The sequence below is a fragment of the Neoarius graeffei genome, chromosome 5 (genome assembly GCF_027579695.1).
Source record: "Neoarius graeffei isolate fNeoGra1 chromosome 5, fNeoGra1.pri, whole genome shotgun sequence".
NCBI lineage: Eukaryota > Metazoa > Chordata > Actinopteri > Siluriformes > Ariidae > Neoarius > Neoarius graeffei.
In genome coordinates, this window is record NC_083573.1 from 39,253,322 (window position 1) to 39,271,492 (window position 18,171).

The following is an 18,171-nucleotide window of genomic DNA, read 5'->3' on the forward strand; positions in this document are numbered from 1 at the left end:
TGAGAGCGATGTGAGAGGAGTGATTTTGCTGTGCTCTGTTGTGGAAGACAATGAAATTGATGATTTAAAGAGGTGGATAACATGTCGAGGGTTTACAGCAGGAAAATCGCAATCCAAATCAAGCTTGGTGAGAAGGTAAGAGTCTAGACCGAGTCTACCACACTGTACAACAACATCAAATCTCAGAATGTCTTATTTTTGAGGACATATGTTGCACCGGCGGCATGGTGGTGTAGTGGTTAGTGCTGTCGCCTCACAGCAAGAAGGTCCGGGTTCGAGCCCCATGGCCGGCGAGGGCCTTTCTGTGTGGAGTTTGCATGTTCTCCCCGTGTCCGCGTGGGTTTCCTCCGGGTGCTCCGGTTTCCCCCACAGTCCAAAGACATGCAGGTTAGGTTAACTGGTGACTCTAAATTGACCGTAGATGTGAATGTGAGTGTGAATGGTTGTCTGTGTCTATGTGTCAGCCCTGTGATGACCTGGTGACTTGTCCAGGGTGTACCCCGCCTTTCACCTGTAGTCAGCTGGGATAGGCTCCAGCTTGCCTGAGACCCTGTAGAACAGGATAAAGCGGCTAGAGGTAATGAGATGAGATGAGATGAGATATGTTGCACCAGCTAAACTTTATCGAGAAAACAAATCTATCTGAATATTGGGAATTGGCGCAGAGCAGTGCTCTCGCGGGGGATTCGTGGGTGAATAACGGTCCAAGTAATAAATGAGTGATTAGTTAAATAAAACTTGATATCAGGAAACATGACAAAAAAAAAAAAACATTGGAAACCTGCTGATCTGCCATGCCATGTTCAGTATAAATGCATTTACTTCAATAAATGCCACTAATGAGGTACACTGAACATTATATATACCCGATAGAGAACCCTTCATGGTTTGGGAGTTTTATCGGTCCGACAGGCTTGTTCAACTGCTGAGTGTTTCGGTACATTGAGAGGCAAAGCCTGAAGAATGCTTCTTTGTTTTACAGGCTCTGGAATATCGCTAGGTTCAGACAATGAACAGTGTCGATTGTTATAATCTTCTATAACCGAAGGCTGTTCCACAGACCGTGGAAATATTGCTGGGTCACAGTTTCAGTACGTCTTTTTCTCACCAGAGAAATGTAAGCTACAAACACTTATCCATTTCGATTCAGTTCAAAGGTTTTCATTGTGGATTAAACTTATCCATTTCTTTTTTTCTCTTCTTCTTGACTGGCAACTGATAAAAGCTCAAATTAGGTGCTCTCTTTGTTGTGGAGACACAGTAAGGCACACAGCAATTCACCTTAGGCATGGTTAAAACCAATTACACAGAACAACGCAGTGTTTAACAAAGGCAAAAGTAAACAATACGGTGGAGCTGACCCCAGGTATCGCCCATAATGCATTGTGGTAAACAAGCGATGACGTAGTTATGGGCTAGGGTCATACGGCTGAGTTGAAGCATGCTCAAGTTTGCAGTGATCACTTCATGAAAGGTTTGTATATCCCTCTCAACTACAGTGGATATAAAAAAAAAGTGTACATACCCTGTTAAAATGATTGGTTTTTCTGATGTAAAAAAATGAGACCACAATAAATAATTTCAAAACTTTTCCCAACTTTAATGTCACCTATAACCTGTACAATTCAATTGAAAAACAAACAAATCTGGTAGGGGGAAAAACATAAAATTTTTTAAAAAAATGTACAATAAGCTGGTTGCATAAGTGTGCACACCCTTAAACTAATACTTTGTTGAAGCACCTTTTGATTTAATTACAGCATTCAGTCTTTTTGGGTTCACACCTGCCATCAATTAAAATGACTCTGATTAACCCCAAATAAAGTTCAGACATTTACTCAGTTGCATCCTCCAGCAAAAGTCAGGGTTCACAGAGAGCTTACAAAGCATCAAGGGGATCTCATTGTTGAAAGGTATTAGTCAGGAGAAGGGTACAAAAACATTTCCACAGCATTAGATATACCATGGAGCACAGTGAAGACAGTCATCAAGAAGTGGAGAAAATGTGGGACAACAGTGACATTACTGAGAACTGGACGTCCCTCCAAAATTGATTAAAAGACAAGATGAAAACTGGTCAGGGAGGCTGCCGAGAGGCCTACAGCAACACTGAAGGAGCTGCAGGAATTTCTTGCAAGCTGGTTGTGTACTACATGTGACAACAATCTCCTATATTCTCCATATATGGACTATGGGCTAGGGTCGCTTGAAAGGAAGCCTTTTCTTATAAAGAAAAATATCCAGGCCCGGCTAAATTTTGCAAAAATTAAATAAATAAATAAATAAATTACATCAACTATCCCAAAAGCATGCGGGAAAATGTGTTATGGTCTGATAAAACCAAGGTAGAATTTTTTGGCCACAATTCTAAAAGGTATGTTTGGTGCAAAAACAGCACTGCACATCAACAAAAGAACCCCATACCCACGGTGAAGCATGGTGGTGGCAGCATCATGTTTTGGGGTTGTTTTTCTTCAGCTGGAACAGGGGCTTTAGTCAAGGTGGAGGGAATTATTGAACAGTTCTGAATACCAGTCAATTTTGGCCCAAAACCTTCAGGTGTCTGCTAGAAAGCTGAAGATGAAGAGGAATTTAATCTTTTAGCATGACAATGACCCCAAGTATACATCGAAATCAATAAAAGAATGGCTTCGCCAGAAAAAAAAAATTAAAGTTTTGGAATGGCCCAGCCAGAGCCCAGACCTAAACCCAATTGAAAATCTGTGGGGTGACCTGAAGAGGGCTGTGCACAAGAGATGCCCTCGCAATCTGACAGATTTGGAGTGCTTTTGCAAGGAAGAGTGGGCAAATATTGCCAAGTCTAGCTGTGGCAAGCTGATAGACGCCGACCCAAAAAGACTGAATGTTGTAATTAAATCAAAAGGTGCTTCAACAAAGTATTAGTTTAAGGGTGTGTACACTTATGCAACCAGCTTATTGTACGTTTTTTATTTTTTATGTTTCCCCCCGAACAGATTTGTTTGTTTTTCAATTGAATTGTACAGGTTATGGGTCATATTAAAGGTGGGAAAAATTTTGAAATTATTTATCCGGTCTCATTTTTTTTACATCAGAAAAACCTATCATTTTAACGGAGTGTGTACACTTTTTATTAACCTATAATTAACCTAACCGCAAGAAATGCGGTTAGGTTAATATGGGACGGCCTTGGGCTGAGGTGCCCTTGAGCGAGGCACCTAACTCCCAACTGCTCCCCGGGTGCTGTTAGCATGGCTGCCCACTGCTCTAGGTATATGTGTGTTCTCATTCCTCATGTGTGTGTGCATGTGTGTGTTCACTGCTTCAGATTGGTTAAATGCAGAGAGGAATTTCACAAGCGTATGATGAATAAAGTTGTTGATGTTCTTCTTCTATATCCACTGTAGCTTCTAGTCTAGTAGATATATTACATGCATCACAGCCCAGTTGTAATCTGATTGCCCAAGACTGATGTGACCCATTTCAAAATGATACCTAGTTTGCTAGGTACCTCAGTGTTGGTTTAATCTAATAAGATGCATGGCAATATCCAAGATAGTTGCACAAGCATCCTTAATTTTACACAACTTTATAAAAACGATACTTTTTTGTGATAACCATATTACATCTCTCTCTCTCATATATATATATATATATATATATATATATATATATATATATATATATATAAACACCGTTATTCCACGAAATCAAGTCGTACATGAGCTGATAGCTGATGAGGCGCATAACACCGAGTTGGCTTTAAGCCATGTACTGTATGATGAGATTGAGTGGAATAATTGTTTTATTTTACCCACATTCACTGGATTTTGAGAAACAGAGCATTTTAAATTTTATTTTTTGCAAATTTGATAAATACAAACATCATACAAAATGTCTGACAAAATCATTTCCGCTTAGAATGTAAACAAACTAGCGAAATGACAGTAGCAATTTGTAAAAAATGCTATAATAATAATAATTCTTGAAAAATAAAAAAGATAAGTTCTTCCCATCAAATACTTTCATTCTATATTTTGTTTTTTTTTTTTGGTATTTTTGGGGGTTTTGTTTTCAAGTAGAGTTTTTATTTTTTCTCGGTTGGCTCAGCAACACACACCACCATTTTCTTCTTCTTCAGGGTTTTTTTTGGCATGTGGCAAACCAACTTAAAGGTGCATTACTGCCACTGGCTGGGCTGGAGTATGGTACAGGAGATGGGGGGGGGGATTATATTCCTTTAGCTATTTCTGTTTCTTTTAAATACTTGATAACAAAGTGATATATCTGATTTGATGTGCTCCGCAATTTTGTTTTTCTCTACTCACAGTATATGAGCTGATATCCTAGTAGTAGAGTAGCCAATCAGAGCACGTGATTGCTCATATCCAGTGAATGTGGATAAAATATATATATACATACACACACACACACACACACATATATATATATATATATATATATATATATATATATATATATATATATATATATATATATATATGAGAGAGAGAGAGAGAGGCAGTGCCTAAAAGCAGAGCTCCTGATGAGTGTAGGAGCAAAATATTTGCAAGGGGGAAAAATCAACCTGAATAAAATAATATTATAGCATACAAACCACTGAATTGTGTAGTGTTGTGTATTTTATATCACTAAATCTCTGCATTGTCTTGTAACAGTGAGACCAATAATAAGATATGCATCACAGTCACAAATACATATTTGTTCCTTTCTTTGACACCACATGCTATGCGCCAGAAACAACATCGACATTTATAATATTGTGACTCTGCTGGGTGGCTGGTGGACAGCAGTGAACCAGCACTTTCACTTCACATCATTACTATATAGTTACCATCCAATATTATCAGACAGAAGAACTAATCAGTATCAATCCACTGTAGTTTTAGATTTTCTAAAACTAAGGAAAGATGCTCATAATTGCAATTGAACTATACAGTAATTATGTTTACACGAGTGTGCAGAAGAAGAAATCGTTCAGGTAAAAAAAAAAAAATAGAATGCCAAGGTACACCTGCTATGAAAAACCGGCAATATTTTTTCATCCATATTTTCTGTAAAATATGTTCGTAAATAATCCCATGTTATTTTTCAAAAGCAAATTAAAAATAAATGTTGGATAAAAACCCATCTATCTTATGCAAATAAAGACAAATTTTGTTGTCTGGTGGTCAAGTGTTTATGAGATACTGTACATTGTCTTGAGCTTACAATTGAGTTCACTGTGGTGGTACATGTTCATTGTGTGTACGTACATACAGATATTGTACGGTCACAAAAGCCATCAAAAATCAGGTCGCTGTGTAACCATATTCTCTGAAGTATGGAGCTTTGCTCTGCAGGCTTTGTGTGCATGGAACTCCACTAATAATAGGATCCTCCGATCCAATAGGAGTGGGAAGTAACAAAATTACTTAAGTTACTTAAGTTTTTCTTTCACATTTACTTCATATCAAAAAATTGTTTCTGTTGATGACTGTTTTTGCAAGGCTGCTTTAATTATTCATTCATTCATCTTATTAAGTAACTGCCTTTTTCTGGTCAAGGTGGATCCGGAGCCTTTTCCCAAAACACTGAATACTAACAATTATACTAAGTAACAAGAACTGCACTAACTACAATTTAATTATAACTAAAATCTACAGAATTCCTATTTTCTGCCTTATCAGAACTAATTGGGTGTGTTGATCACAAACCGATTGACAGTGATGTCGTCTCAGCAACATAAACAAGTAATGAACAGTGCTAGTGTGAGAAAAGCAAGCAAAAGTGACAGAGAGGAGCTTCCACAATTCTTCTGGTTTTACAAGAGTCATGAACATTGTGTAATGTTGTATTTTGCACATATTTCTAGGGAAATGTTGCTCACAGAAGGTGGCATAACCAGGTATGATTGTGGTTTATGTGCAAATCCTTCCACCCCCCACCCTTCCATCTCATTTAGTATAGCACATATTGTGCCTAATTTATTCATCCATCCATCCATTATCCGTAACTGCTTATCGTCTGCAGGGTCGCGGGCAAGCTGGAGCCTATCCCAGCTGATTATGGGCAAGAGGCGGGGTACACCCTGGACAAGTCGCCAGATCATCGCAGGGCATGCCTGATTTAATAAAATTAAAATGAGCTTTAGTGCCCTCTCTTTTAACTGCCTACTACTAGCTTCTTAACATGTTAGGGTTGTGAGTTTTACCAGTGAAGCTTAGAAAGATCATATAAAATTTGTTGCATTTTACATTTTATAATGTTGCTTTTCAGTGCGCCCACATGTAAGTAATGAGTGTATATATATATATATATATATATATATATATATATATATATATATATATATATTTTAAAAGGTTAATTAGACTAAAAATTCAGTTTGCCTACCTTTCTACAGATCATGATTATTGTACAAAGATTAATGTTTTTAAAACGTGATGTAAAACTAGTATACAGTGGTGCTTGAAAGTTTGTGAACCCTTTAGAATTTTCTATATTTCTGCATAAATATGACCTAAAACATCATCAGATTTTCACACAAGTCCTAAAAGTAGATAAAGAGAAACCAGTTAAACAAATGAGACAAAAATATTATACTTGGTTATTTATTTATTGAGGAAAATGATCTAATATTACATATCTGTGAGTGGCAAAAGTATGTGAACCTCTAGGATTAGCAATTCATTTGAAGGGGAAATTAGAGTCAGGTGTTTTCAATCATTTTCAATCAATGGGACACCAATCCACAGTCAGACAGATTGTGTACAAATGGAGGAAATTCAAGACCACTGTTACCCTCCCCAGGAGCGGTTGACCAACAAAGATCCATCCAAGAGTAAGGCATGTAATAGTTGGTGAGGTCACAAAGGACCCCAGGGTAACTTCTAAGCAACTGAAGGCATCTCTCACATTGGCTCATGTTAATGTTCATGAATCCACCATCAGGAGAACACTGAACAACAATGGTGTGCATGGCAGGGTTGCAAGGAGAAAGCCACTGCTCTCCAAAAAGAACATTGCTACTCATCTGCAGTTTGCTAAAGATCATGTGGACAAGCCAGAAGGCTATTGGAAAAATGTTTTGTGGATGAATGAGGCCAAAATAGAACTTTTTGGTTTAAATGAGAAGCATTATGTTTGGAGAAAGGAAAGCACTGCATTCCAGCATAAGAACCTTATCCCATCTGTGAAACATGGTGGTGGTAGTATCATGGTTTGGGCCTGTTTTGCTGCATCTGGGCCAGGACAGCTTGCCATCATTGTTAGACAATGAATTCTGAATTATACCAGCAAATTCTAAAGGAAAACATCAGGACATCTGTCCATGAACTGAATCTCAAGAGAAGGTGGGTCATGCAGCAAGACAATGACCCTAAGCACCCAAGTCGTTCTACCAAAGAATGGTTAAAGAAGAATATAGTTAATGTTTTGGAATGGCCAAGTCAAAGTCCTGACCTTAAGACAATGGAAATTTTGTGGAAGGACCTAAAGCGAGCAGTTCATGTGAGGAAACCCGCCAACACCCCAGAGTTGAAGCTTTTCTGTACCGACGAATGGGCTAAAATTCCTCCAAGCCGGTGTGCAGGACTGATCAACAGTTACCAGAAATGTTTAGTTACAGTCATTGCTGCACAAGGGGGTCACACCAGATACTGAAAGCAAAATGTTCACATACTTTTGCCACTCACAGATATGTAATATTGGATCATTTTCCTCAATAAATAAATGACCAAGTATAATATTTTTGTCTCATTTGTTTAACTGGATTCTCTTTGTCCACTTTTAGGACTTGCGTGAAAATCTGATGATGTTTTAGGTCATATTTATGCAGAAATATAGAAAATTCTAAAGGGTTCACAAACTTTCAAGCACCACTGTAATACAAATTATTCTATCCACAGTCACTGAATATGAGCAATTGCATGCTCTGAATGGCTACTCTAATACTAGGATATCAGCTCCTATACCGTGAATAGAGAAAAACAAAATGGCGGGGCACATCAAGTCAGAGATATCACGTTGTTATCTAGTATTTAAAATAACAAATAGCTAAAAGAATATATTCCTTCCCCCCAAAAAAACCCCAAAACAAACAAACAAACAAACAAACAAACAAAAATTCCTGTTCCATACTCTAGCCCAGTTGGTGGCGGTAATGCAACTTTAAGTTGGTTTGCCAAATGCCAAAAAACCCTAAAGAAGAGGAAAATGGTAACCCCCCCAAACAACCCCCCCCAAAATACAAAACAATGACAACAACAGCAAAATATGGAATAACTGTATTTGATGGTAAGAATGTATCTATTTTGCAAAAATTATTATAGCATTTTTCACAAATTGCTACTGTCATTTTACCGGTTTGTTTACATTCTAAGTGGACATTATTTTGTCAGATGTTTTGTATAAAGTTTGTATTTATCGAATTTGCAAAAAAAAAACAAAACAATGCTCTGTTTCTCAAAATCCAGTGAATGTGGATCGAATAAAACAGTTATTCCACTCAATCTCATCATACTACAAACTCCGTGCCTCATCGGCTATCAGCTTGTGTACGACTCGATTTCATGGAATAACTGTCAAATATTCTGCCTAATAAATGTATCTAAAATACCTACTGCTACTGGTACTTTGGTAGAACTGATGTCACATATATCAAATAGCATCCCACCCATCTCAAATCAGAAGAAAATGACAGAAATCTCTTAAAAAATGTTCTTTGTTAGCCAGATCCTACAGCTAATCGTAAGACCTTATTTCTAAAAATAAGTTGACTTCAGGGGCTATAACAGTTTGTAGTTTTATACCTTAACCTTAAGAATTTTATTAATAAAGCTGGAGTCAGATTATGTGTCAAGTGTCATATAATTAGCTAAGATTACAGGAAATGTTAAAGATGAATGAAACTGTGATTAATACCTGACAGGATGAAGAAGATTCCGGAAACAAATGCCAAGATGGTGCGCTGCGGGCGAATATGGCCCACGTTGCTCAGGATGAAGGCAGTGAACACAAAGAGCAAAGACACCATGGGGAAAGGTGTAGCTGTCCGCACCATTTCTGAGAAAGAGACGAAACACGTGAGTGTGTGTCTGAGTTTGAACAGGAAATCTCCCAATCTGCAAATAACTCGAAGTACTCACTGAGAATATTTGCCGTGTTTTCTGTTGTGATCTCTATCTCTGGCTCAGTGAAATACTCAGAGGCCACGCATTTTCCTTTCTCTGAACCTGAGAGGGAGACAGAGCACCATGGGATAAGTGGATGAAGAGACAGAGACAAAGAGAAGGTCAGAGGACGTGAAACATGGAAAGTATTGGAGCATTTCACATATAGAACACAGCAAACCTGCCAAGCATAATTATATATATGTATAATCCTGATTAACAAACAAGATTTAGTGTGAATGTGTTTTGCTTGTTTGCCGTAATGAACTCAGTGCGTTTCTGTTTGAAAGTCACTGAAAAGCAATCTAATGGACATAAAGTAATACATTTACGGAGGACTGATTCTACCAGTTATTCCACCATACCACTCATTAGTGAAAGGAATGGATTTCCCCAGTAGGGGGTGGATGAAGAGTAGATAATTGGGTGGTGTAAGTCTCCCTAGATTTGTTAGCAGCTCATTAGAAACAGGTGAGATGAGGGAAGATATGCGGATGTGAACAGCCATCTAAAGTAAATGGAAGTGCTCATTAGTGAATGTTTTTTTCATAGACTTCGGCTTAATGGTGTGAGCTATGGCACATTCTTCTTGAGTCTGTGACTGATGTGTTCAAATCACCCTGTTTCACACTGTTTACAAAGTCATGCCACTCACTGTTTTAGGGGTTTAAACCTAGCCTATGTGGTTTTGTGCAATCAATTGTTGTTTATTTTTTCTTTCTGTTCTTTCCCCACCTTCTTCTATCTTATGTAAAGCCTTGTTAGTGGGATGGTGTGCTTATCAGGCCAGGTCTGACTCTTCAGCCCAACTGCCATCCTGTCATGCTTTGTAATTTTTAGATCAGGTGGATTGACTTTGGGTTAAAAGAAATGGTAGAATTGTGGTTATTGTGAAGTATTTTGCTCTAAAATGTCTAAAGTCCTTCCTGCACCATGCCATGGTCTTCCCAGACAATCTCCCGTCCCAGTACTAATCAGGCCCTTAAGGCACATTGGGCAGCGCCAATCTCCGCGTCTATTGATGGGTTTCAGTCACGTGACTTTTCTTAGTGGTTTTACCGGAAGTGAAATAGTTGGTGGTCTAAACGGCTGCCGTAGTGCAAACAACTAGCGATAACTTATCAGAGTATGCTCGTCTAGAAGCCACTGCTCACTTTAGATAGCAATCCTCTGATTATATGTGCAATGGAATAGAGTCTGGGAAAGAAGGATTTGTGATCTGATCTCAAAAACTACCCTTCAGTCGAGTTCCCTGACATCTCGAACTATCTGGTGTTACAGACGTCTTTCTACACCGCAAAACAGATGAAAGCACGGGCGCAGATAGAGGGGGGGACGGGGGGGATTCGTCCCACCCAGATTTAAATTCACCTCGTTCGGTCCCCCCCCACTTATAGGGAGGAAAAAACGTCTATGCTGTCTTTCTTTGCATAAGGCAAACCTCACAGAAAAATCAAAAGACTAATTACCAGAGGTGCACAGCAGTACATTTTTTTTTTATTGATTTATTTCGCAATAGAAACATATACATAACATGTGAACAAATATAAATATTGAGGAGGATAGCACAAAAAGTAAAAATACTTATTTCCATTGTGGTCCTCGAAATACATACATAGTTGCAACTGCGCAGACTGCACAGGTTGCGAGCTCGAGCTTGGTTGCTTTGGTTACCCACAACAAATTTGACAGGTATATCGGGGACAGCTCCTCCTAGTTCAGGACCCCAACACGGCATGATGAAGGGTGCCAAAAGGCAAAAAACGATTGCATCGTTTTTTCAAAAAACAACGACTGTAAGTAAACTGTGCCTTACTTTATCATATCACCTTGCAATTTTTTGATAGTCTGTTCAAAGTAATGTCGTAGTGAAAGTAAAATCGTACGGAGTAGAGATGCCTTTCTGGTAGCCTCCTTCTTTCGGTGGTAGCCTGTAGATACAGTGCTCAGAAGGCAGTTTTAATGTTTAATCTGGCGTTCCCTGCCATAATTTCAGCGAGCATATTGTTTCATAAGGAAACTTTGCGAAGAGTTGTTGACTGACTGCCGCTCATGCAACACACAGGCATAGTTAGAAAGCCAGGATGCACTGGTTTACACTTTACACACATACACGTAGCCCAGCCTCTCGCTATGGTTAACAGTTGGAACTTAGCGGTTTTAAAACTAGTTTTGCAGTTTCTGTGCGTGATGATAATGTGTAAACTTTGGATTTCCATCGGCTATGTTAAAATGTTATCATTGTCCTGGCCTGCAGGTAGTTCCTGGTGATGGCAGTGAGGGAGGTGAAATAACATGTATACACACTACCGTTCAAAAGTTTGGGGTCACCCAGACAATTCTGTGTTTTCCATGAAAAGTCACACTTTTATTTACCACCATAAGTTGTAAAGTGAATAGAAAATATAGTCAAGACATTTTTCTGGCCATTTTGAGCATTTAATCGACCCCACAAATGTGATGCTCCAGAAACTCAATCTGCTCAAAGGAAGGTCAGTTTTATAGCTTCTCTAAAGAGCTCAACTGTTTTCAGCTGTGCTAACATGATTGTACAAGGGTTTTCTAATCCTCCATTAGCCTTCTGAGGCAATGAGCAAACACATTGTACCATTAGAACACTGGAGTGAGAGTTCTGGAAATGGGCCTCTATACACCTATGGAAATATTGCACCAAAAACCAGACATTTGCAGCTAGAATAGTCATTTACCACATTAGCAATGTATAGAGTGGACTTCTGATTAGTTTAAAGTGATCTTCATTGAAAAGAACAGTGCTTTTCTTTCAAAAACAAGGACATTTCAAAGTGACCCCAAACTTTTGAACGGTAGTGTGTGTATATATATATATATATATATATATATATATATATATATATATATATATATACACACACACACACACACACACATATATTACACACAAAATGGAATCATTTGCTGACAGCTCAGTCCCCCCCAGTTCAAAAATCCTATCTGCGCCCCTGGATGAAAGCGTGGAAGAGTATGGAGGCTTATAACTTTTTTGTATGTGGCTGGGAAAAGGGTAAAGGTGCTGCCGAATGAATCCTGTATTGTTTTTACCCGTGTATGTTTTTTTAAAGCTTTTCATTCGCATCTTTACAACGAAGCGCTGCAAGTTGAAGTGTAAACAAACAACAGTTCGCTTGATTCTCACTAGTGTTGGCTCTTATCTCTCAGGTAAATCATTCACAAAGATCATCAGAAACCCCTTTGAAGACCTGGATCTTAGTTAAACAAGATGAAGAAGTGATCACCGTGCATTGTAACTGTATGGCTGGGTAAGAATTTTGTCGCGATCTTCATGCATATAGACTTTATTATTCGTGGTTGTTTTGATCGCGTGCACTTGCTGAAAGATTAAGTAAGCGAAATATGCATTGTTTTCAGTCTGACAGCCATCAAGTGAGGAGTAAACAAAGAAATAGCTGGGGACTTTAGAAGAAGAAGAAACCTTTATTCGTCACATGCACACTTCAAGCACAATGAAATTCATCCTCTGCATTTAACCCATCTGAAGCAGTGAACACACGCACACACTCAGAGCAGTGGGCAGCCACACTAGAGCGCCCAGGGAGCAGGTACCTTGCTCAAGGGCACCTCAGTCCAAGGCTGCCCCACATCAACCTAACTTCATGTCTTTGGATTGTGGGGGAAACCAGAACACCTGGAGGAAACCCATGCAGACACGGGGAGAATATGCAAACTCCACACAGAAAGGCCCTTGCCAGCCGCTGGGTTCGAACCCGGAACCTTCTTGCTGTGAGGCGACCGTGCTAACCACTACACCACCGTGCCGCCCACTGCTTTAGCGCTTCGTGACTAAAAAAAAAAGTACCATAAAATAACAACACAGCAAGAAAAGTACTTGGGAAACACTAACAACATACAGTGGATATAAAAAGTGTACACACACCGTTAAAATGATAACTTTTTCTGATGTAAAAAAGGGAGACCACGATAAATAATTTAAAAACTTTTCCCACCTTTAATGTGACCTATAACCTGTACAATTCAATTGAAAAACAAACAAATGTGTTCGGGGAAAAAGCATAAAAAATAAAAAATGTACAATAAGCTGGTTGTATAAGTGTGCACAGCCTTAAACTAATACTTTGTTGAAGCACCTTTTGATTTAATTACAGCATTCAGTCTTTCTGGGTCGGAGTCTATCAGCCTGCCACATCTAGACTTGGCAATATTTGCCCACTCTTCCTTGCAAAAGCGCTCCAAATCTGACAGATTGCGAGGGCATCTCTTGTGCACAGCCCTCTTCAGGTCACCCCACAGATTTTCAATTGGATTTAGGTCTGGGCTCTGGCTGGGCCATTCCAAAACTTTTTTGGGGTCATTGTCATGCTGAAAGATGAAATTCCTCTTCATCTTCAGCTTTCTAACAGACATCTGAAGGTTTTGGGCCAAAATTGACTGGTATTTAGAACTGTTCATAATTCCCTCCACCTTGACTAAAGCCCCTGTTCCAGCTGAAGAAAAACAACCCCAAAACATGATGCTGCCACCACCATGCTTCACCGTGGGTATGATGTTCTTTTGGTGATGCGCAGTGTTGTTTTTGTGCCAAACATGCCTTTTGGAATTGTGGCCAAAAAGTTCAACCTTGGTTTCATCAGACCATAACACATTTTCCCACATGCTTTTGGGAGAGTTGATGCATTTTTTTTTTCCCAAAATTTAGCTGGGCCGGGATATTTTTCTTTGACCCTACCTCATAGTCCAGACATATGAAGAATACGGGAGATTGTTGTCACATGTAGTACACGTAGTACACAACCAGAATTTGCCAGAAATTCCTGCAGCTCCTTCAGTGTTGCTGTAGGCCTCTCGGCAGCCTCCCTGACCAGTTTTCATCTTGTCTTTTCATTAATTTTGGAGGGACGTCCAGTTCTCGGTAATGTCACTGTTATCCCACATTTTCTCCTCTTCTTGATGATTGTCTTCACTGTGCTCCATGTGGATTTAGGTCTGGGCTCTGGCTGGCATCTAATGCCGTGGAAATGTTTTTGTATCCTTCTCCTGACTGATACCTTTCAACAATGAGATCCCTCTGATGCTTTGTAAGCTCTCTGTGAACCCTGGCTTTTGCTGGAGGATGCAACTGAGTAAATGTCTGAACTTTATTTGGGGTTAATCAGAGCCATTTTAATTGATGGTAGGTGTGAACCCAAAAAGACTGAATGCCGTAATTAAATCAAAAGGTGCTTCAGCAAAGTATTAGTTTAAGGCTATGCACACTTATGCAACCAGCTTATTGTACTTTTTTATGTTTTCCTCCCCTAACAGATTTGTTTGTTTTCCAATTGAATTGTACAGGTTATAGGCCACATTAAAGGTGGGAAAAGTTCTGAAATTATTTATTGTGGTCTCCTTTTTTTACATCAGAAAAACCTATCATTTTAACGGGGTGTGTACACTTTTTATATCCACTGTAGTTGATAGGGATATACAAACCTTTCACGAAGTGATCATTGCAAACTCGAGCATGCTTCGACTCGGCTCCCTTCGATTTCAATGAGAGGTTTAAAATGAGAGGTTTCTCTATGTCTTTTTGTGAAATCCTGTGTTTGTTCACCCTTTTTTATTAGTTCATGGAGAACCCTGAAGAAACTTTTCAGTTTCCCGGTTTGATTGATTCGAACAACCTTAAACAAAACAAGCGTAAGGTATTTCTCATGCGAGCAATGCACCTTCTCCATACAAACGCTTTGTCAACTGAACTTTGGTAGACCACCAGCTAAAGTTTTGAATAACTAATGAGGCGGATGTGACATTACGTGAAACCCAGCAAAAGCCATCGGTCTCTCGCCTATTATACAGCTTGGGTTATAGTGGGGGGCTGGTCCTCTGGTAACTGCAAGAGTTTGACTCCCCACTCACATCTGTTTTGCAGCGTGCCTTGCCAGATGGCAGTAGATACCATTTTTATGATGGTCTGTGGTATGACCTAACCGCAAGTAGAACTGGCGATCTCCCAGTTGAAAGGTGGACATGCTAACCACTAGGCCAGCTTGTGGTATGTATTTTGCTCTGGTGCTATTTTATTTCTCTCAGATATGCCGGTAAACCTGTTGGACTGGCCACTGTTACAGAGTATGATCCTTATCTACATACAATCAAACACTCTTAGATTACCATCTTAAGCCAGAAAACTAGATTTGATTTATGTTTACCACCTTAAACCAAAAAGATCAAGGAAGTATTCTTTGCTGGAACTGCATTAACATTATTAATTGGTGTGTCTCCACTGTGTCAAGGAGATGGTGTACTTGAGTATGTCAGGTTGGTAATTGCATTTTTAGGTTTTAATAATGAGATTTCTCAATTGTATACTTTATGTCAAAAATGATCAAAATTAAGTTTCTTCAAAGGTTGACTTAATATTATAATGGCAAAGATGGTTTTATATTCACAAACACTTTCACCTTTGGCAACAAACTTTAATTATAGACTGTGAAAAGTTTTTGATTCATACATACAGCACCTTATGAACAAAAATACACTTTTAATTTACATTCATACAGTTTTCTACTCTTAATTGCCATTATGTTGGCATAAATGATGCATGTGTGACAAAACACCCTCCATTTCTTTTCAAACTGCTGCTCATGCTACAACCCCGATTCCAAAAAAGTTGGGACAAAGTACAAATTGTAAATAAAAACGGAATGCAATAATTTACAAATCTCAAAAACTGATATTGTATTCACAATAGAACATAGACAACATATCAAATGTCGAAAGTGAGACATTTTGAAATTTCATGTCAAATATTGCCTCATTTGAAATTTCATGACAGCAACACATCTCAAAAAAGTTGGGACAGGGGCAATAAGAGGCTGGAAAAGTTAAAGGTACAAAAAAGGAACAGCTGGAGGACCAAATTGCAACTCATTAGGTCAATTGGCAATAGGTCATTAACATGACTGGGTATAAAAAGACCATCTTGGAGTGGCAGTGGCTCTCAGAAGTAAAGATGGGAAGAGGATCACCAATCCCCCTAATTCTGCGCCGAGAAATAGTGGAGCAATATCAGAAAGGAGTTCGACACTGTAAAATTGCAAAGAGTTTGAACATATCATCATCTACAGTGCATAATATCATCAAAAGATTCAGAGAATCTGGAAGAATCTCTGTGCGTAAGGGTCAAGGCCGGAAAACCATACTGGGTGCCCGTGATCTTCGGGCCCTTAGACGGCACTGCATCACATACAGGCATGCTTCTGTATTGGAACTCACAAAATGGGCTCAGGAATATTTCCAGAGAACATTATCTGTGAACACAATTCACCGTGTCATCCGCCGTTGCCAGCTAAAACTCCATAGTTCAAAGAAGAAGCCGTATCTAAACATGATCCAGAAGCGCAGACATCTTCTCTGGGCCAAGGCTCATTTAAAATGGACTGTGGCAAAGTGGAAAACTGTTCTGTGGTCAGACGCATCAAAATTTGAAGTTCTTTATGGAAATCAGGGACGCCGTGTCATTCGGACTAAAGAGGAGAAGGACGACCCAAGTTGTTATCGGCGCTCAGTTCAGAAGCCTGCATCTCTGATGGTATGGGGTTGCAATAGAGCATGTGGCATGGGCAGCTTACACATCTGGAAAGACACCATCAATGCTGAAAGGTATATCCAGGTTCTAGAGCAACATATGCTCCCATCCAGACGACGTCTCTTTCAGGAAAGACCTTGCATTTTCCAACATGACAATGCCAAACCACATACTGCATCAATTACAGCATCATGGCTGTGCAGAAGAAGGGTCCGGGTACTGAACTGGCCAGCCTGCAGTCCAGATCTTTCACCCATAGAAAACATTTGGCGGATCATAAAATGGAAGATACGACAAAAAAGACCTAAGACAGTTGAGCAATTAGAATCCTACATTAGACAAGAATGGGTTAACATTCCTATCCCTAAACTTGAGCAACTTGTCTCCTCAGTCCCCAGACGTTTACAGACTGTTGTAAAGAGAAAAGGGGATGTCTCACAGTGGTAAATATGGCCTTGTCCCAACTTTTTTGAGATGTGTTGTTGTCATGAAATTTAAAATCACCTAATTTTTCTCTTTAAATGATACATTTTCTCAGTTTAAACATTTGCTATGTCATCTATGTTCTATTCTGAATAAAATATGGAATTTTGAAACTTCCACATAATTGCATTCCGTTTTTATTTACAATTTGTACTTTGTCCCAACTTTTTTTGGAATCGGGGTTGTATGTCTCAGAGCAGCTGAACACATGTGGAGGAAAGCACCAACTGCCCTTTTCCACATATATAACACTCACGATTGACCACAGTTGGGTCGTGTCACATTTTTTGAGACAAGAAAGAGTAATGTCATCCCTCTCACTCGGACACAGACAAAAAATATCTGATTTGTTTTACATTACCAGAAACATGCACACTTTTGTGTATTCCACTGCACATAGAAATCAGCATGCATAATTTAGGATTTGAATAAATCAGGGTGTATGTTGGTGTACCTGCTATGAAGCACACCCTCCAGAGGCCGGAATGCAGTGCCATCTTGACGTCGATAGTTTGGTTCTGCTGCAGCACGATGCCCTCCTCCATTAACAGCCAATAATCGGTTGCCACGGCAACCCCAACCAACAGCAGTCCGCACGCCCCAAACACGGTGGAGAGCAGAGTGAGAGCCCTGCTGCTGCATGAGCTCATCTACACATGCACATATATGAAGAGGAATGAAGAAAAGGGGAAAGAGGTATCAATTTTAAGCAAAATGAGCACAAAATTTTATTTAAGCTTTAAATATTAAATGTAAGCTTTAAGCTTTTTATTTAAGCTTTAAACTTTAAACAATTCTTGTTTTTAGTACTATTAATGCACATTCACAATTTCCCAACTTGGGATCAATAAAGTCAAATAATCAATCAACTGATCAATCAACCAATCTATCTACAGTGTCTTGAAAAAGTATTCATCCCCCCTTGGTGTTTGTCCTGTTTTGTCGCAGTAC

General features: G+C 39.1%; 1 protein-coding gene across 2 annotated transcripts in view; it reads right to left on the minus strand.

Annotated features, from left to right (window-relative positions):
* Window positions 1–17,870, minus strand: part of cacng7b (calcium channel, voltage-dependent, gamma subunit 7b) — a 64,894-nt gene extending 47,024 nt beyond the window's left edge. For both annotated transcript variants that reach the window (XM_060920506.1, XM_060920505.1), the window contains exons 1-3: window positions 17,675–17,870; window positions 9,129–9,215; window positions 8,905–9,045 (exon numbers count right to left, since the gene is read on the minus strand). In XM_060920506.1, the coding sequence (XP_060776489.1) occupies window positions 8,905–9,045; window positions 9,129–9,215; window positions 17,675–17,870 (424 nt within the window). The remainder of the gene's footprint in view (window positions 1–8,904; window positions 9,046–9,128; window positions 9,216–17,674) is intronic.
* Between the last annotated feature and the right edge of the window lie 301 nt (window positions 17,871–18,171).